The sequence below is a fragment of the Dendropsophus ebraccatus genome, chromosome 5 (assembly GCF_027789765.1).
Source record: "Dendropsophus ebraccatus isolate aDenEbr1 chromosome 5, aDenEbr1.pat, whole genome shotgun sequence".
Lineage (NCBI taxonomy): Eukaryota > Metazoa > Chordata > Amphibia > Anura > Hylidae > Dendropsophus > Dendropsophus ebraccatus.
In genome coordinates this window covers 54,090,750-54,111,683 of record NC_091458.1, presented here as the reverse complement: position 1 = coordinate 54,111,683, position 20,934 = coordinate 54,090,750, and the positions used below count along the sequence as shown (strand labels likewise).

At 45.8% G+C, this 20,934-nt stretch overlaps 1 protein-coding gene across 4 annotated transcripts in view; it reads left to right on the top strand.

The window, feature by feature from the left end:
* The first annotated feature begins 1,872 nt into the window (after nt 1-1,872).
* The window catches only part of CALCOCO1 (calcium binding and coiled-coil domain 1), a 40,118-nt gene continuing 21,056 nt past the window's right edge, over nt 1,873-20,934 (top strand). The window contains exons 1-7 of one of the 4 annotated variants that reach the window (XM_069970226.1): nt 1,873-1,964; nt 5,583-5,690; nt 13,123-13,287; nt 13,676-13,778; nt 14,227-14,417; nt 16,616-16,774; nt 17,536-17,684. In XM_069970226.1, the coding sequence (XP_069826327.1) occupies nt 13,141-13,287; nt 13,676-13,778; nt 14,227-14,417; nt 16,616-16,774; nt 17,536-17,684 (749 nt within the window). In that variant the 5' untranslated portion in view covers nt 1,873-1,964; nt 5,583-5,690; nt 13,123-13,140. Of the gene's footprint in view, nt 1,965-2,313; nt 2,335-5,541; nt 5,691-13,122; nt 13,288-13,675; nt 13,779-14,226; nt 14,418-16,615; nt 16,775-17,535; nt 17,685-20,934 lie in introns of those variants that run through there. The other 3 variants (XM_069970225.1, XM_069970227.1, XM_069970228.1) reach the window with 3 other exon arrangements.

Genomic DNA, 20,934 nt, shown 5'->3' with positions numbered 1-20,934 from the left:
ATCTAAAGGCCCTATTCCACGGAACGATAATTGTCCTGTGGAATAGGAGGCGCCGATCAGCCGACATTGTTCATCGTTGAAGTTGTTTGTCTTTCAACATGCAGCAGCATGCCGCTATATTCTATGGGCTGCCCAGACAATCAGCGATCACCCGGGCAGCCCCCCTGCAGCTTCCCCCAGCCCTTCCTGGACTCACTGACTCGCTGCTGTCGCGTGTAATAGGGGCGGGGAACGAGGAAGCAAACGAGCGCTGTCAGAGTCGGGCCGTGGAATACAGCCTTAAATCAACGACACATGTAATTGGAGATAGCCTCGGCACTACTAGCTATGGCAATGAACACCGGTTCCAGGTGAACTCAGGAAAGATGGGGTCGGCTCGTATTGCGCAACTAAGACAGGCTAAGACAAAGGCTAAGACAAAGCGTGCATCAGCTGAGCACGCGAAACGATCGCCGCCTGTTTGCACCCATCCCAGTGACCAGTGATGGAATAAAGAATCTATTTTGCAACTTACATCGGTGAGTGCCACTGTATTCTTCTTAATGCTTTAAATCAACGACATGCGATTGATTTTGATTGTTGCCTCCAATTACACAGAACGATTATTGTTTGAATTTGAACGATATAATGATTTTTTTTGTGTAATAGGGCCCTTAAACTTGCATGAGGCAAACAATTGACAGTGTCTCTCATTAAACAGCCAGCCTGCTTCTGGGCATTGTGGTGCAGTGGACAGGGCCAAACCCATCACAGGCTGAAAGGGAGGAGTAAGACGTTTGGAAAGCATGAGTTAGATCCTGACATCCGTAACTTTAGAAGCCCAATCGACCTCAGGCCACAGGGCAAGACGGCAACAGAATTCTTGATCATAAAGCCACCAAGCACTACCGCCATGTAATTTGTACACTAATTACACGAGTTATACTAGTAACTAGCACCCAAATATACAAAGAGGTCAGCACCGCATTTGGGGCACAGTGTACAGATAACTATTGCTAACACTGCAAAGGCTGTCAACCAAATTACTAAATGTTTTAGCAACTTTAGTTTTTTTATCATCACCCCCATACGTCTTTTTTTCAGGAGAAATTAAAGACCAGTTGTCGATATAATCACTCCTAGCTATCGTTTCTCTCAATTCAGAAGATAAGGGTGTGCCCGCAGGTACTGTGGGGGAAAATACAGTCTCAAAATGGGCAACTAACCACTAACAACTGGGGGGACCAATTTTTTAAAACTGTCTAAACTTCACCGCTTGAGTCACAAGCTGCAGAGGATATTACACGACTCCCTACATAGGTGGTGCGGGAAGTTCCGCTGTGGCACCACACCGAGATTTCCGGAGGGGACTGTTATAGAGCAACCAGGGTGTCTCTGGGGAAGTCGCAGCCTCTGCGCTTCGCTCTTCTATGAAGTGTTCTGCGCTGTCTTTGGTGACTGCCAGAGTGGCTGGAAACGTTGCAGTAGGGGCTAGTTAATAATAAAGGTGATTGCCTGTGCCTGGATGCCTTCATGTTATGCTCGCAGCTGGTTGGGGAGCAACAGCTGCATCTGGACCGCAGGAAAGCAGAACGCTGCGACGGCCCAAAGGGCTGCGGCCGTCACGCAACTCCCCAGAAGCGGAATCCGATTGCCGCAGGAAAAGGGCCCAGGATGTAGTGCAGGACCTGTATTCACTGCACGGCCTAGACAGGGATCTTACTCTATCTGGGGGAGGGGGAGGATTGTCACTGTCCCCCACTGCATCCAAAAATGTAGCCTCATTATGATGAACCCTCAAGGCAGAGATCTCTTCTGTAGTGGAAGGGTTAACAGCACTGCTGGGGATAGGAGGGTGATAGGTGGCGCTAGAGGGCCGAGCTCTGTGAGACAACAGAGCTAATAGTGAAGGGGAGGCTGAGGAGCTGCTGGATCTGTACTGCTAGCAGGGGGATGGGAGTCCTGAAGTGTCAGCCCGGCAGCAGGTACAGAGGATCGCCGGGGCAGGGGACTGGGATCAGGTCAGGAGCAGCAGCAGCAGGGGGAGCCGGGCACCAGCAGAGTTGGGGAGGGGGAGGCAGCTGCACTGCGTATCTTCTGCCGGCTATGCTGTGTGGGAGCAGGCCCGGGGCTGAGGAGGGAGGGGGGGGGAGTATGTCTCCGAAATTAACCCCTCACAGTCAGGAGACACCTGCACTAGATGGTGTGTGACAGGACGCAAGTGCTGCGCAGCCGGATAGGCCTCGTACGGTGACGGCTGCACAGGAGGAGGAGGAGGAGGAGGAGGAGGAGAAGGAGATGCCCACTGCCACAGTGACGTGCCGGGGAGTTTGCTTTCCACCATAAGTTTTGCTGGTAGATTCCTGAGGGAGTTTGGGATGGGTGAAAAGACCCGAGTGATTATAGACACCCCCCCCTGTGTGTAGTTGTGGCCCCCTCCTCTTCTGCTGCAACAGTAGTTACCATAAAGGGGGTGGGGGGCTCTCCAGCTGTTGCAAAACTACAATTCCCATCAGCTTCCCAAAGCTTTAGCTGTCCAGGCATGATGGGAGTTGTAGTTTAGCAACAGCTGCAGAGTCAAGGTTCCCTACCCCAGCCATAAGGTCACCCAGCTTCTCTCGATCCCTGAATGGCCAGACATGTGACCGAAACTCACCAAACATTTTCCACAGATTTAACGCTTTGCAGGGATTGTACGCCAAATAGATAGTATGAACACGTAGCCTGGAATCATATGGGATGAAAACAATAATGCGGCTATATTGGCCATCACCCAGCTTTCCTACATAGAGATGTGAGGAGAGGTGGCTGAACAGAATCTATAATATAAAACAGAACAGGGCACTTATACAGACTTACAGGTTGAGGCTGGGTTCACACTATGTATATTTCAGGCTGTATTTGGTCCTCATGTCAGGTCCTCATAGCAACCAAAACCAGGAGTGGATTGAAAACACAGAAAGGCTCTGTTCACACAATGATGAAATTGAGTGGATGGCCGTCATATAATGGTAAATAACGGCCATTATTTCAATATAACAGCCGTTGTTTTAAAATAACAGGAAATATTTGCCATTAAATGGCGGCCGTCCACTCAATTACAACATTATGTAAACAGATCCTTTCTGTGTTTTCAATCCACTCCTGTTTTTGGTTGCTATACAGCCTCAAATATACGTAGTGTGAACCCAGCCTGACACTGCATTTGTGTTTGTTTAAAGAGTACCTGTCATGATGGCATGCCGATGGATCAGCAGCAATTTCCTCTGTTACACTGCATTCACACTACGAAATCTGGGTGGATAACCGGCTCATCCACACCTGTGCCTGCGCAAATTTCAGGCCGTGCCATAGACTTCAGGCCGTGGGCAGTTTACACCAGGTGTATATTTACACCCTTTCATAAATCCCCCCCATAGTATACAATCTGGCCGGATCCCTAGCGGCACGTGTCAGTTTTCTGCGGCCGATTTTCACTGAAGAGCGGCTGCAGAAAATCTGCCAGTGCACGCAATGGAGCATGCAGCTCCGGCCGCACGCTTCATTGTGTGCAGCGGTGAATTGGGATGCGGCTGCACATGGATGCGCCCGCATCCCAATTTATCAGAAGTTAAGATCATACCGGCCAGGAAACAGGAAAAAAGCATTGCTGCATATACATGTCACTGCAGTATACAACAGTGTAGCCAACTGTGCTTTACTATACAGCAAAATGAAACAAAAAAATTAAACAGCCGCATCCCAATTCGCCGCTGCACACAATTAAGCGTGCGGTCGGAGCTGCACGCTTCATGGTGTCCAGCGGCGAATTGGGATGCGGCTGCACATGGATGCGCCCGCGTCTCAATTTATCAGAAGTTAACATCATACCGGCCAGGATGATCTTTGACACCGACCGTTCCGTAGCCTGGCCGGGTCACGGGACAGCCGGTGTCTTACGCCATGTGAACATGGCCTTAATCTGGAAGTTCAGGTCTCCATGGCGACGGACACACCATGAGACTGTAAAGCGCGCAATGCCCATTGGATTCAACAGAGGAAATCTCTGCTGATCCGCCAGCGGGCCGTCATGTATACTATAATATAAAACTTAGAAACTAGAAGGGGATAAACCACTGACTTTCCCCATATTAAAAAAAAAAAAAAACAGGAAAAAAGCATTGCAGCATATACATGTCACTGCAGTATACAACAGTGTAGTCAACTCTGTGCTTTTCTATACAGCAAAATTAAACAAAAACCCAGTGTGAACCAGGCCTTACTGTTTCTAGCATATGTTCCCACAATGCAGATCCATTACATGCTTTCTGCAACAGATTTTCAGTTGCAGATTTTGCATAAGTGATCCGTATTGTGTAAACATACCCATGCAAACTTTTGATTGGTGATAGGGATTAGTTGTGAGCAAACATCGGAAAAATGTCCGGGCTTGGCCGTGTGGCGGAACACAGGCACTTGGCATTCAACTCCCTGAGCCTAGAGAAATTGGATGCCATCTTAGGGCTGCCAGGAAAACATGGAGTCCGGGTGCTTGGTATTTGACTCCCTCTGCCTGGAGAAGTTGGATGCTGTCCTAGGGCGTCCTAGATCACCCTACTTCTCCAGCCACCGGGAGTCAAATGCCAAGCGTTCGGGTTTAGAGATCGTCCCTAGGTTCTGCAGGTGTCGTAGAGGTTGGGTCCCTATTAGTGGCCCATCCTTTCAAACTGTTCGGGTTTACCAACATTTTTCGAACCCAAACACTTGGCGTTTGATTCTTTGTGGCTGCAGAAGTTAGATGCCGCCCTAGCAAATCCCAGAAAACGTGTACACAGCCGAATACTGTATCCACGTGTACCTGGCATCCCTAGGCTGCATCTGTCTTCTGCAGCTGCGTGGAATCACGCGCTGAGCGTTTGGGTTTGTAGAAAGTTGCTGAACCCTAACAGTTTGACAGGTCCGCTCAACACTAGTCCCTATCAGTCAGAATGTTAGGGAATATCCTAGTCATAGTACAATGATGAGAATATATATATATATATATTTTTTTTTTATCAATTGTGTTTTTATTATTTTCAACATGGAAACATGAACAAACAATAACAACAGTAAAGATATGTAAAGTGATTCCCTTTGCATAGGGCGTAGCATATAAGGCATATGATAACAGGTAAAACAGTAGTGAGACATCTTGAGTCAAGGGAGCTAGCCTGATATCCGTTCAAGGGAACTTATGTCCAGCATTAGGAGGGTAGAACTGGGGGGTTAGCAGTCATCCACTTAGCAGCAACCAAAATGCTGTAGTGGCGCAATTCACATTTCACTTGTTGTGTGGAGTGACTGCTGATAACAGCTATGCAAGATCAGACAAAAGGTGGGTGAGAGAAATAAAGGTAGAGAGAAAGAAAAGCCAGGGGAAGGGGGGGAGGTAAGCAAGGGGGAGGGGGGGGATAGAGGTTTTTTTGGTAGCCTAGGCTAGGACACGGCGGGTCATACTCTCCAGTGGTTTGTAGTGGACTATTAGGAGGGGATGATAAGAATATTTTAATAGGTCATATAAAAAATTGATTTGCATATTGACAGGATTTGAATAAACATCCTCTGGGACCCAAATCTATCCACAGTACAAGAGCCCTTGACTCCGTCTGGTCTATGTGCAGCCAGAGGCATTTCAGGTGCTGAAAACAGAAGAGCAGTGGACTTCATGCTGTTTACATAACGCTTATACCCAGGTTTGTTGTTTGTTTGTTTTTCTCCGATATAGTGTGGCTTTGTAGTGTGGCTCGGAATGTTCTCATTGCATATATGATATATAGTGATATATACATTGCAAGTGATATATAGATCATGTGGTTCAGTGATTTCTCCATGAATTACATAATTTGCAATGTGTAAATCACAGCTATTAGTTTAGGTCATGAGACCCACTGTCAGGCCAGAACTGTAATGTTCCTGTATGGGGGTAGGCACTTGGGGAGGGGAGGTCACACACAGATTTTGTGGCTGTTCTCTTTTCAGAGATAAAGCCACAAGTAGGTTTACAAGAAATGGGAGATATAAAGCACAAAGGCCAAATTCATACATACTGTATGTTTCTGTCTGCAATTGCATAGACCCATTCATTAGTGATAGGTTATGCGTAAAAAGGTCCATTGAAATCAACGGGTACTATGCTGTCTACAATTACAGATTGTAATTTGTCCTGTTGGGATGGTTTCCGTTGCATGTAGAAGTTTACCTAGAAATCACTTATTTTCTCTGAATATGCTACAGACGTGAGACAGTGTGTTACTGCTTAATGTGCCTGTTTGCAGGTAGTGCACTTACTGAATATCAGTGACTTTACACCCTGCTTTAATACATCCACAACTCTTGTAAACACCAAGATTTTACAACTGCACGTAGAGCTTTCTGCAAACTGCAAATAAGTGGTGCAAAGTTCATTCTTTATAAAATCTTGGGATGAGTCAAAAAGTATGACGGCTGTCAAGTCCTAAGGCCCTATTACACAGAGCCATTATGTGGTAGGCAGTAGGATTGGTGTTGTTGTGACAGCTCAGCCAAAAATGGTATTGTCGTGACACCAGTGCTTGTCCAGCACACAGGTGTGATGTTGGTACCTGCTTTGTATTGTGGCAGGCGGTGTTCCCCAAATGGTCGTTTACCTGCCGGGTTTGTGTGGGTCCCTTGGGTTCTTGTCACGGTAGTCCTGAGTGACAACTGACCTACCCGGACTATCGGTACCGCAACCCACAGAAAGAGGAAAAATAACCCAAGGTGTGCGGTTTGTGTGGGTGCTGGTGCGTACAAAGTTTGACAGAGTCCCAGTGTTGTAAAAATAGAAAAGCTTTACTGTAAAGTCTTTTAGCAGTACAATACACTTTGGTAGAATAGATAAATCTTTGACACAGACTCTTAATAGTGAAACTTATTGTGCTTAAGGAGGTGCTTGGAGAAGTAGCGTAGAAGAGAGGTAGTTGTAGAGTTGCTTAGAGAGTAGAGGGGTTTGTCGGAGGAGCCCCAACCCAGTGTAGCAATATACTCTGCCGGAACTTGAAGACATATACTTTATAGTGAAATGCTTGTACTTGTAGTTGTGTTGAGACTGTGTGCCCTACAGACAGTGTTGAGTAACCCATCCTATCAGGGTACTACAAGCCCCAGCCGTGGTTATCTGGGCGTGGCTAAGTGTCCGGGGGTGTCCCAGTTACCTGCACTGATGAGATAGGATATGTAGACCTTCTTTACAGTAGCTTTGTCCTATCCAGGCTATTTTCTCTTGTGTTCAGGATACTGCGTTGCGCTTTTTAAACGTGTTCTGGGCATATGTTAGGGTGTTCCTGGACTCTTCTCGCTTTAAAGTGTAAGTGTAAAGAGTAAGTGTGTGGAAAGAGCAGGGATAGGTAGAAAGAGAAAAAAATCACCTCCTATTGGCTGGCACAGAACACATGATACAACTGTAACATTAACCCATTACCCTCCTTCAGCTGTGCATGGAACAACAAGAATAAATAACACTGACACCTAGTGGCGAAACTGCAGACTTCTTCATCACCACTTAATCTGGAGTGAGAACTTTCAACAGGTGCCAAAGGCACTTAATAGTGGGACACCACAATTATCTGCCGGAATCAGGCAGATATCTCCCCTAAGAGATAGAGACAGTGTTCAGCCAAGGAGCTAGCAGTTAGTTGGCTGATGCTTAAAAATCATCAGCCATTGGACGCACATCACTCCATGTAATTGATTGATGATAAAAGCAAAGGCGAGGGTGATGCCTGACTAAGGCTACATTCACACGTTCGTGGAATGTCTGTAACATGCTGGGAGGCGGGGGAACTGTACAGATCCCCCGCTCCCAGCATCTTTTCACAGATGCTGCCCGAGCGGGGGGAGAAGTCTGTTACCGACTTTCTACATCCACGGAACGTGTAAATGCATCCTAAGGGGGGGGGGGGGGTGTAATTTCTTTACCTCTCTTTTACACGTTTTGTGTGTGTGGAGGGGTGGGGGCTAGCCCTGAAGGTCCCATTGAGTGTAGCGATGTGGAAAAGGTGACATGTCTCTTTCTTTGCATTTTTCCCATTGTCTGATTGTTTTTAAAGTGTCACCTGGCAAAGGGATCTGAGCTGCAGTACCTTGGCATACTGTACAGAGGCTTCTGCTTTTGGCTCTATTCACTGTGTAGTGCAGATGCCACAGCTATACTGAACAGCTCATCACTGGATGTGCTGGGGGTTGGCCCCCTGCTGATTAGATATTGAAGGACCATCTTAGGGTCCCCATTACTTTATATTTTTGTCGGCCATTGACGCTCGCAGTAAAAGGGTACGTTCACACTAAGGAAAACAGGCGGAAATTCCGAGTGGAACCCCCACTGCTGACTCTGAATCCCGCCTGCCTCAGTGTCTTAATGTAATCTGTTGCGTGCCTCCACCCTCCGACGTTCTCTGCTCAAAGAAAGAAAGACATGTTCCGCTCGGAATTTCCGCGTGTTTTTTTTTCTCAGTTGGAACTGGCCCTTAGGTGAATGGGGCTCTACTGACTGATGATGTTGGTGGTCATAGGGATTAGGCATAATGGAAAATCATAACCTGACCGCTTTGTTCTGGGAGAGCTTAACCACAGTCAAAACTCTCCCTTTCCCAAAGAGAAGACAGGGGCGATTGGCAGGACAGGGGGCGAACAGGAGAGATGACTGATGGCTGTCAGTTATTGAATAAGTATGGCCACCTTTAAGAAAAGGCCATCAATATGTTTTCATTGCAAAAAACCCTTTAAGATCCAATGCTAGAATTCAGCTGTAATTTTGTAGGCATATTAGCTACTGAGCATCTGCAATATAAGGAGTTAACTTAATTTAAAGAGAGAGGAATAGATCATTCATGACCTGGCAAATTTCATGTAAAATATGGAAAGAAGCTAAGCTTTGCCCACAAATGAAATCCTGATTCATGTCCTTTGGTTTTCATGCAGAGTTTAATTGTGATTAAAAATATTAAAGTCAATTCATTATAAAGCTTACTATGGGGACCTAGCAGAAGCAGCTGCCACAGGTTAGGGCACAGGCGCAGTAAAACAAAGCAACAGATTTAATTTCTCCCTGTGAGATCTGGAGTAGGTCCAAGTTACAAGCACCCACTGGCACCGAGCGAAGATGCTTCATTCTGAATGCATGACGCTATTGACTTTTTTTTTTTTAATAAAGAGACAAACTATACATTTAAGGACCAGACAGTCATAGGCTGTATACATGTTTTCCTGGGCTGTATCCATGTTTTTCAGGCAGTCCTTGAGCTGTCTCCATTTTCTCCACGGACTGGGCAGACAACGGGATCCAAAAGCTGATCGCTGCTTTGTACCAAGCTTAAAAAAGCTGCTTCACTCATCTCTAGTGATAAGTATCTGATCAGTGGGCATCTGACCCCTGGGATCCCTACTGATCATAGAATAAAGGCCGTATTATGATGTTCCAGGGGAAGCGAGCGCTGACTTGTCAGTTTAGCGCTTGCTTCCCCCTCATTTACCACTCGCTGCTTGTGCTATTACAGGCACAGACAGCGAGCAGGAGGGGAGGCCCATTGAAGTCAGTGGCCTTAAAGCAAGGCAAGAATTGTGGATATAGCTTACTTCTAGCAGACATTGAAGTGGGAGCTGTGTATACCTGCAGCAAAAAGTAGGTAGAGAGGAGGCCAGGGGAAGATATGCCGGCAGCTCAGGTGCCCTTCCAGGAAGTAAAGGGTAAAATGAACTTGTTTTTATACTGCCCTTCCTTAGAAAACATACTAGCTTTCCTAATAGCACATACTGTATGGCAGTGCTTCCCAACCTTTTCTACCTCTGGGCACCCCTTGGAAAAAAAATTTCATAGGGGCGCCCCTACCAAATAATGTTCTACAAAATAAAAAAAACGGTCATACAGCGACTCACAGGTGACGTCTTCTTTGATCTGAGGCGTCCCTTTCCCTTTTCCTCTCCATCCAGTCCAGTCCTCCATGATGATTCTTTCCAGATACGTTTCATCTCTTCAGAACCTGCGAGACAAACAATTTAGGCTCCGCACATTTCTAGCAACTTCCTTTCCTTTCTCCCTCCTGTAGGCTCCCATAGTAACTGCGCTGTTTGGTGTTATGTGCAGTAAAGCGAGTAGGAATGTGGGATGCCCCCTGTATGTAGGATCCCCTGCTGTGCCCCCATGAGCTAATAATGCCCCCAGAGGTGCCCCATGAACTAATAATGCCCCCAGAGGTTCCCCCATAAACTAATGCCCCCAGAGGTGCCCCCCATGAACTAATAATGCCCCCAGAGGTTCCCCCATGAACTAATAATGCCCCCAGAGGTTCCCCCATGAGCTAATAATGCCCCCAGAGGTGCCCCCATGAACTAATAATGCTCCCAGAGGTGCCCCCATGAGCTAATAATGCCCCCAGAGGTTCCCCCATGAGCTAATAATGCCCCCAGAGGTGCCCCCATGAACTAATAATGCCCCATAGGTGCCCCCATAAGCTAATAAAGCCCCCAGAGGTGCCCCTCATGAGCTAATAATGCCCCCAGAGGTGCCCCCATGAGCTAATAATGCCCCCAGAGGTGCCCCCATGAGCTAATAATGCCCCCAGAGGTGCCCCCATTAACTAATAATGCCCCCAGAGGTGCCCCCATGAACTAATAATGCCCCATAGGTGCCCCCATGAGCTAATAAAGCCCCCAGAGGTTCCCCCATGAACTAATAATGCCCCCAGAGGTGCCCCCCATGAGCTAATAATGCCCCCAGAGGTGCCCCCATGAGCTAATAATGCCCCCAGAGGTGCCCCCATGAGCTAATAATGCCCCCAGAGGTGCCCCCATGAGCTAACAATGCCCCCAGAGGTGCCTCCATATACTAATAATGCCCCCAGAGGTGCCCCCATGAGCTAATAATGCCCCCAGAGGTGCCCCCATGAGCTAATAATGCCCCCAGAGGTGCCCCCATGAGCTAATAATGCCCCCAGAGGTGCCCCCATGAGCTAATAATGCCCCCAGAGGTGCCCCCATGAGCTAATAATGCCCCCAGAGGTGCCCCATATACTAATAATGCCCCCAGAGGTGCCCCCTATGAACTAATAATTCCCCCAGAGGTGCCCCCTATGAACTAATAATGCCCCCAGAGGTGCCCCCCATTAACTAATAATGCCCCCAGAGGTGCCCCCATGAACTAATAATGCCCCCAGAGGTGCCCCCATGAACTAATAATGCCCCCAGAGGTGCCCCCATGAACTAATAATGCCCCCAGAGGTGCCCCACATTAACTAATAATGCCCCCAGAGGTGCCCCCATGAGCTAATAATGCCCCCAGAGGTGCCCCTCATGAGCTAATAATGCCCCCAGAGGTGCCCCCATGAGCTAATAATGCCCCCAGAGGTGCCCCCATGAGCTAATAATGCCCCCACAGGTGCCCCCATTAACTAATAATGCCCCCAGAGGTGCCCCCATGAACTAATAATGCCCCATAGGTGCCCCCATGAGCTAATAAAGCCCCCAGAGGTTCCCCCATGAACTAATAATGCCCCCAGAGGTGCCCCCCAGGAGCTAATAATGCCCCCAGAGGGGCCCCCATGAGCTAATAATGCCCCCAGAGGTGCCCCCATGAGCTAATAATGCCCCCAGAGGTGCCCCCATGAGCTAACAATGCCCCCAGAGGTGCCTCCATATACTAATAATGCCCCCAGAGGTGCCCCCATGAGCTAATAATGCCCCCAGAGGTGCCCCCATGAGCTAATAATGCCCCCAGAGGTGCCCCCATGAGCTAATAATGCCCCCAGAGGTGCCCCCATGAGCTAATAATGCCCCCATGAGCTAATAATGCCCCCAGAGGTGCCCCCATGAGCTAATAATGCCCCGAGAGGTGCCCCATATACTAATAATGCCCCCAGAGGTGCCCCCTATGAACTAATAATTCCCCCAGAGGTGCCCCCTATGAACTAATAATGCCCCCAGAGGTGCCCCCCATTAACTAATAATGCCCCCAGAGGTGCCCCCATGAACTAATAATGCCCCCAGAGGTGCCCCCATGAACTAATAATGCCCCCAGAGGTGCCCCCATGAACTAATAATGCCCCCAGAGGTGCCCCACATTAACTAATAATGCCCCCAGAGGTGCCCCCATGAGCTAATAATGCCCCCAGAGGTGCCCCCATATACTAATAATGCCCCCTGCTCTGCCCCTAAAGAAAACAAACATCCTACTCACCTAATCCGCGCTGTGGCTGCAAGCAGCAGCTCTCCTCCTCCTCTTCTGGCTCCATCTTCATCTGCAGCCGGAAGTAAACGAGTGCCGAGCCGAGGACGGCGCCATCTTGGACGCGTCCCCGGCCGGCATCAGTAACGGAGATCGCTCCTCCGGGACAAGGTCCCGGAGGAGCGATCTCCCCCACTAGACACCAGGGAAACGTTGCCTCCGGTAATCGGAGGCAGCTGTCAACTTTGACAGCTGCCTCCGATTAGCTAATTAGCGGGCACGGCGATCCGACCGTGCCCGCTAATAGCGGCGGTCCCGGGCTACACGCGGCACCCGGGATCGCGGCACTTCAAAGCGGGGCCGCCGCGCGGCCCCGCTTTGAAGTGCAAGTGAGGACATAGGACGTACCGGTACGTCCTATGTCCTTAAGAGGTTAAAGTATTGTATTGCTCCCCAAAAGTTATTCAAATCCCCAATATACATTTATTACGGGAAATGCACATAACATGCTTTTTTCCCTGCACTTACTACTGCACCAAGGCTTCACTTCCTGGATAACATGGTGATGTCACGCCCTGACTCCCAGAGCTGTGTGGGCTGTGGCTGCTGGAGATGATGATGGCAGAGGGATGCTCAGTGTCGCTCCAGTGCCCTGTGTCCCTCAGTGTCCCTCTGCCATCATCCTCTCCAGCAGCCACAGCCCGCACAGCTCTGGGAGTCGGGTCGTGACATCACCATTTTATCCAAGAAGTGAAGCCTTGATACAGTAGTAAGTGCAGGGAAAAAAAGCACTTTATAAGCATTTCCTGTAATAAGTCTATATTGGTGACTTGTATAACTTTTGGAGGGCAATACAATACCTAAGTAAAAATTTTCACAGGACTTCTCCTTTAATACTTTTCATGCATGAAGTTGTTAATGTGTATACTTTTATTTGTTGTCATCCTTAGACATAAATAGTGACCATCATGGAGGATTCTCCTCAACCTCAGGTGTCATGTGTCAGCTTCTTGAATGTGGCCCAAACATATGTACCCAGTACCAAAGTGGAATGCCACTACACCTTGCCAGCCGGTATGAAGAGTTCTACCAGCGACTGGATCGGCGTTTTTAAAGTAAGATGTTGGAATTGTGTTTGTATAGGGTTCTAATACTTTTCACCTAAATTATCATCAAATTTATGAATATTAAATTTGTCCTATTTATCTGGGTAAAAAAACAAACAAATGCTCTTTAGAAAAATTGCACATTTTAGACTCACCCATAGTGTATATATATTGAAAAAAAATCTATTATATCTATGCATACACCAGGAAGACCACTGCTTTTAGAGCAGAGTGGTGGTCCATAATCTAGACAACAAGCAGCATATCAGGAGAAGGAGACAAGTTTACTAATTGAATGTATTTGCAAATAAACTATATTGTTCGTGGTAAGAATACACCTTTAAGTGTTCTATAAAAATGCACTTAATAAACAACTCATGTTTTCTCTCCGTAACAGTTGGAAGCTTCTTCTATACGGGACTATGAAACGTTTGTCTGGGCAGGGCCCTCTGAAGTACTTGCAAATGGATCAGAATGTCATTGCAGTGTTCAGTTTCAAGGTTAGATTTATGCTTTGACAAGTAAGCAATGGCTGACATATTACAGAAGGGGATATTGTTGGATATTAGTCCATATTAGTAAAGAATGTATGTCTTAGAAGTCTGCAGGCACAGGTTAACTGGTGTCTGGAAATTCACCCAGTATGTAGGCCGCGCTTTCACTCATCTATGGCTTTAAATAAAAAAGAACATTGCATTTCCCTTCTCACCGCATCAAGCACCCACTGTGGCCTTCCCACTGTCCCTCGCTGGGTGTCCTCCTCTTATTCCTACAGCATCGTACACACCTGATTAACATATAAATATCCAAAATCAATTTTGCAATATGCACCATTTATTCTATTTGTATTGCCTTTAGAAGATGCTTTCCCATCAAGGCCACCTAATGTAGGTTAGAAGCACTTTAGAAGCGATTTCAAGTTTTTTCAAAACATTTATTAACCCGCAGCCTGTTATCTACCACGCCCCGGTGAGCAGCAGTATAATTTTCGCTATGTGGATGCCCACGGAGTTGTGAAAGGAATCAGTGAATCTTTTGTGTTCAATCTACCACGTCCTTTAGAAGACTTGGTCACACTGGAGGATGAGGAAGCATCTCTGGACATGATCTTGGTTATCCCAAAAGCGACTTTCTTGCAGGTAATAAATTTATTAACTAGTAAAATATTCAAGGTTTCAGTATTTTTCAGAATCCAATCAAGTTTGGGACAAATGTATCGTTTGCCAGTGTTAGGCCCTGTTCACACTATGGAATCGGCGCCAAGAGTCAGTGCGGAAACCCCCCACGCCCCCGAATCCAGCCTTCAATCTCTTTGAACAGGAGGGCTCATGCACCTCCACTCTCTGCGCCTCTCTGCTCAAAGAATTGACATGTCAGAGCAGAGGCACGTGAGCCTTCCTATTCAAATACATTGAAGGCTGGATTCTGTTGTGTGAACAGGGCCTTACTGTCATGTGCCTGAGAAATGGATTATTTAATCTGTTTGCTTGTGACTATACCAGGATGCAAAGTTTCAAGGGGTAAGTCCAGCATTAGAAAAGCATGTCCTATTTCTTCAAAAAACAGTGCCACCCTTGACCACAGGTCAGCCAATTTAGCTTTGATGGAGATGAAGTGCAATACTAAACGCAACCCATGGACAGGTGTGTTGCTTTGCAAGATGAAAATGGCTATGGTTTTCTGATCTTGGATAACCTCTTCACTGGTGGTGATGGGGAGATGTGGCAGGTGGCTTCTTTGTCTACCAACAACATGGCTGATCCTTTTTCTCGTCATTATTTGGCAGGGGAGAGTCAGGAGGTCCCCATACACTTAAGACAGTGACATCATCCCGCTGAATTCAGTAGGTTCAACTGACTAAAGAGTGTGGAGACCTTAACAGTATGGCTGATCTTTCTTGAGTACTTAAAGGTGTACTCCACTACCTACTGTCAAAAAGTGCCAGATGTTTTTACTTTAATTCTATTTAGAAATCTCAAGTCTTCCAGAACTTATCAGCTGATGCATGTCCTGCAGGAAGTGGTGTTTTCTCTGCTGTTACCTCTTTCCAGGTAAGAAACTGTCCAGAGCAATAGAAAATCCCCATAGAAAACCTCTCCTGCTCTCCAGACTGGAAAAAATACACCACTTCCTTCAAGACATACAACAGCTGATAAGTCCTGGAAGACTTGAGATTTTTTTAATAGAAGTAAATGACAAATCTCTGGCACTTTATGGTACCAGTTGATTTGAAAGAATTTTTTTGCAGGAGTACCCCTTTAACAAGCTTAGGGTGGCTTCACACGTACAGTACCTAGTTTACACATTCACAGTGAAATCCGCTGTGATGCTCAATACCATTATAGTCTATTAAATCCACTGTGAAAATGTAGTTACAGCCTTCAGTCTTCAATGTAGAAAAAGCAAACCTGCACTTCTAATTGCCTGTATACAACTCCCAATGCCTTAGAGGTATTTTAAATGGTCTTTTCAGGGTGCTCACTCTCTAGAACAACAGTAATATTTCCTAGAGACAATGGGGGAGGTTTATCAAACTGGTGTAGCAGAACTAAGCCAAGTAGAATTGGCTCAGTTGCCCCTAACAACCAATCAGATTCCACCTTTAATTTTTCAAAGAATCTGTGAGGAATGAAAAGTGGAATCTGATTAGTTGCTAGGGGCAACTGAGAAAATTCTACTTTACACCAGTTTGATAAATCTCCCCCAATGTGTGTAGAAAACAAGAGGCCGCTCACCAGTTATAATTACCAAAAAACCTTTCTCATTGCCAGCTCACATTCACAGGTGCTAGTTGCAGCCGCAGCAGAGGACTCTGACACACTTGCAATCAGTATTTACAGCTTTTTTTAACCGCCTAGCTGCCATGGTGTTAAAAATAATAAACAGCCCATGCTTACCTGCACTGTGTTCCCCTGGTGTGCTCCTGCCTTCTTCTCTGAGTCCCCGCTCACTGATGGCCTGCTCAGCCAATCACTGGCTGCGTTAGGACAATGCAGTGATTGGCTGAGCGGGCTGTCAGTGAGGCAAACAAGAGCATGGGCTGTTTCTAGTTAAACAAGGCTGTCGCCACATTCTCACAGTGTGAAATCTGCTGCAGACTCGGTACAAGACAAAAATAATTAGATGTCATATTTGTGGGTTTCCTATTTTAATGCTTTCTTTCCCATTACTTGTTTTGTTAATCCATTTAATTCTATGTTAAATCCTTCTTTTTCTGTATAACTGATCACGTGTAATATATCAGAGTGATATTGTAATGCCTGGCCACTCTATGTAAATTTGCCTAACGTCTGTCATACTCTCTTTTATTAATAACTATTTGAAATCTTTTTGTCAGCAACAACTGGAGCTGTCCCAGCAGGAGAGGAATGATCTGATGAGAGTCAGGCTTGCGCTGGAGGAGGATGTCGGCTCTCTTAAAAAACAAATCAAGGATCTTGAGGCCACACTGGAGGTTTCAAACAACAAACATGCCAAACTCAACCACCAATACCAAGTATACATTTTATGATAATTTAATAGTACCTTTTTTTTTGTTAAGGTATCATTGTGTTTGCAGTAAGTTAGGGTCCTTTTACACAGGCCGATATGGGGCTATGTAATAACGCAGATGAGCGCCAATCAGCGACATCGCAGCAACATTTGCAGTGCCTTCGGAAGGCACGATCAGTCACTCTGCCGGGCAGCACAAACGATCCCTGCATTGTTGTTGGATTCGCATCCCATTTACACAGAAAGATATGCTGCTGATAGCAATATATTTTAGAACACCTCAAAAGATGAGGATTGGGTGTGTTTTCCCGATCCTTAGCTGAGTATTGGCCGAAGGAGATTTTGTAGCCTGTTTTGTTCCTCTGGAGCATCCCATGCCCCTCAGTGTATCACTTCCAGCCAGCTGCTGTAAGCACACCTTTTTCATAAATACTCTTATGCCTCCCCTTAGCTGACGTAGGTAAGTCCCCCTCTCTTTTTCCACCAGAGAGTCAGCGCCAAGCCAGGCAGTCAAAAGTGTTTAGAAATCAAAGAAAGAAAAAGCTAGAGCATATGAGAGTAACAGTGCACCCCGAGAGTAAGAATAAAACCGCTTTATTAAAACCATTAAAAACATAAGTACAGTTTTTAGAAATGACAGTAATGCTTCAACTGTGCCCTGTAGTGACAAAGGTTTCTTTCCCTGGAGTGTGTAGATGTAAAGCTTTTTTGGCATAGATCCTGAAACAGTGAACCTGCTAAGATATCACTTAAATCTTTTCACAGGATCTCTACTTGAGAGAACAGCTACTAAGGGAAGAACGTGATGTACTGAGCTTTAAGGAGACTGAGCATCGAGATCAAATAGCAAAACTTGAGGGCAATCTCCACATCATGAGTCTAAAGCTGCAGGAAAAAGAGAAAAAACTTGACATGTAAAAACTCTTGCTCTTTCTTTGTTCTAAAAAATTAGTCATATGCATGAACAATACACGTAGGGGGAGATTTATCAAAGGGTGTAAAATTTAGACTGGTGCAAACTGCCCACAGCAACCAATCACAACTCATCTATCAGCTCTGGTAAAAATGAAAGCTGAGCTGTGATTGGTTGCTGTGGGCAGTTTGCACCAGTCTAAATTTTACACCCTTTGATAAATCTCCCCCATGGTGTCTTTGTCCCAGATTATAGATTGTATATTTAGTAACAAAGTAATCGGTAATCTGATTATTACTAAAGAGGTATTCACCATATATGCCCTAACCACAGAATAATGAAGGGACTGACCTTCGGGGCTCCCTGTGATCTTGAGAATGGGGACCCCAGATTCCGAGCCGCAAAAGTTAGCTGAAAGCATGTAACTTTTTTTGAACATGTAAGAGTTAATACTGATCAGAAATCCCACAGCAAGGTCCCAGCTTTTGATTATCTCCATGGCAATCCATGGTGGGGCTGCCCTGGATATGACTCTACTGCTGTGTAGATTGCCTGTCTGCATAATGCTGACCTATATAATACACTGCATTACAATAGTAGTGCAGTGTATTGTACCAGTTATCAGAAGATCACTGGTTAATGTACACTAGTTACATAGTTACATAGTTAATACGGTTGAAAAAAGACACATGTCCATCAAATTCAACCAAGGAGGGGATGGATACAGGGAAGGGGGAGGGGTGATAGGTTCTATACATATGCATTTATATTATTTTGCTCTAAGAACTTGTCTAGGTCGGTTTTGAAGCCCTCTACTGTTTTTGCTGTGACCAGATCCTGTGGTAGACTGTTCCACAGATTCACAGTTCTCATGGTAAAGAAGGCTTGTCGCCTCCGGAGATTGAACCTTTTTTTCTCCAGGCGGAGGCAATGCCCTCTTGTCCTTTGAGGGGGTTTTACCTGGAACATCTTTTCCCCATATTTCCTGTAGGGGCCATTTATATATTTAAATAAGTTAATCATATCTCCCCTTAAACGTCTCTTCTCCAGACTAAACAAATTTAATTCTTTTAATCTCTCCTCATAACTAAGATGCTCCATTCCCCTTATTAGTTTAGCTGCCCGTCTTTGTACCCTCTCCAGCTCTAGAACATCCTTTTTATGAATCGGGTTCCAAAACTGGACAGCATACTCCAGATGAGGCCGCACCAAAGCCCTATAAAGCGGTAATATTATATCCCTGTCCCGTGAGTCCATGCCTGTTTTAATGCATGACAATATCCTGCTGGCCTTAGAAGCAGCTGCCTGACATTGTGTGTTGTTCTGTAGTCTATTATCTACAAGTACACCCAGATCCTTCTCCATCAGCGACTCTCCCAGTGTAACTCCCCCCAGGACATATGATGCATGCGGGTTATTAGTACCCAGGTGCATAACTTTACATTTATCCACATTAAACCTCATTTGCCAAGTGGACGCCCAAACACTCAGACTGTCTAAGTCATCCTGTAACATCTGCACATCCTCCATAGACTGTACTGTACTTCAAAGCTTGGTGTCATCTGCAAAGATAGAAACATTGCTGTTAATTCCATTCTCAATATTATTAATAAACAAGTTAAACAGAAGAGGGCCCAGTACTGACCCTTGGGGTACACCACTTATTACCGGGGACCATTCATAGTAGGAATCATTGACCACCACTCTCTGGGTACGATTATTAAGCCAGTTTTCAATCCAGTTACACATTAAACTTTCCAAACCGATAGACTTTAACTTACCCATCAGACGTCCATGAGGAACTGTGTCAAACGCTTTTGCAAAATCCAGGTACACGATATCCGCAGCCGCGCCGCCATCCAGGCTTCTACTTACCTCTTCATAGAAACATATTAGGTTGGTTTGACAGCTTCTGTCCTTAGTAAAACCATGCTGGTTATCACTTATAATACTATTAGCCACCACATATTCCTGGATGTAGTCCCTTATAAGCCCCTCAAATAGTTTCCCCACAATGGACGTTAAGCTTACGGGTCTATAGTTACCTGGGGAAGTTCGAGAGCCCTTTTTGAAGATCCGCACTACATTTGCCAGTCCCTCGGCACAATTCCAGTAAGCAAAGAATCACGGAATATTTCATACAAGGGTAGAGAAATTACACAACTGAGTTCCCTAAGAACTCTGGGGTGTAATCCATCAGGCCCTGGAGCTTTGGTTACATTGAGTTAGTTTAATTTGTCTTGGACCATATCTATAGTAAACCAGTTCAGTACATTACATGTGTTAGCAGCACTGGCCCCACCCACCTTAGTACTGGCCCCGCCCACCACAGATCCATCCTCTTTTGTATATACAGAACTGAAGAACCCATTAAGTAACTCAGCTTTCTCCTGATCCCCAGTTATTAATTCCCCTTCGCCATTATTTAGGGGTCCTACATGCTCTGACCTTGGTTTTTTTGCATTAATATATTTGAAGAATTTTTTGGGGTTTCTTTTGCTTTCTATAGCTACCTGCCTTTCATTGTGAATTTTTGCTGCTTTTATTACATTTTTACAGGTTTTGTTGACTTCTTTGTAATGTTGAAATGCTACAGCTGACCCCTCTGATTTGTATTTTTTGAATGCCCCTTTTTTCTCATTTATAGCCCTTCTAACCTCGGTTGTAAGCCATGTGGGATTTGATTTTAACCGTTTATATTTGTTACCCATAGGAATATATTTGGCAGTACAGTTATTTAATGTGGATTTGAAGATTTCCCATTTATTAGCTGTATCCGTATGTGACAGCAGCCGCTCCCAGTCTATGCCCTGAAGTTCTGCCCTTAACCCAGGAAAATTGGCCCTTTTAAAATTAAGAGTTTTTGCCCTCCCAACATGTTTTTCTTTTCTACACTTTAAGCTAAAAGTCACTATATTGTGGTCGCTATTACCCAGGTGTTCATGGACAGTGACATCCCCAACCAGCTCAGCGTTGTTAGAAATAACCAGATCCAACAAGGCATCACTTCTAGTTGGCTCCTCCACAAACTGGCCCAGAAAATTATCCTGAAGGAGGGTAAGAAATTCCCTCCCCTTTGTGGTTTTAGCTGAACCGTGACCCCAATCTATATCTGGGTAGTTGAGGTCCCCCATTACCACTACTGTCCCCTCCCGGGCAGCCCGCTCTATTTGTCTATTCAACTGACCATCTATCCCCTCAGTAATGTTGGGAGGTCTATAGATTACACCAAGAATAGTTTTTTCACTCTT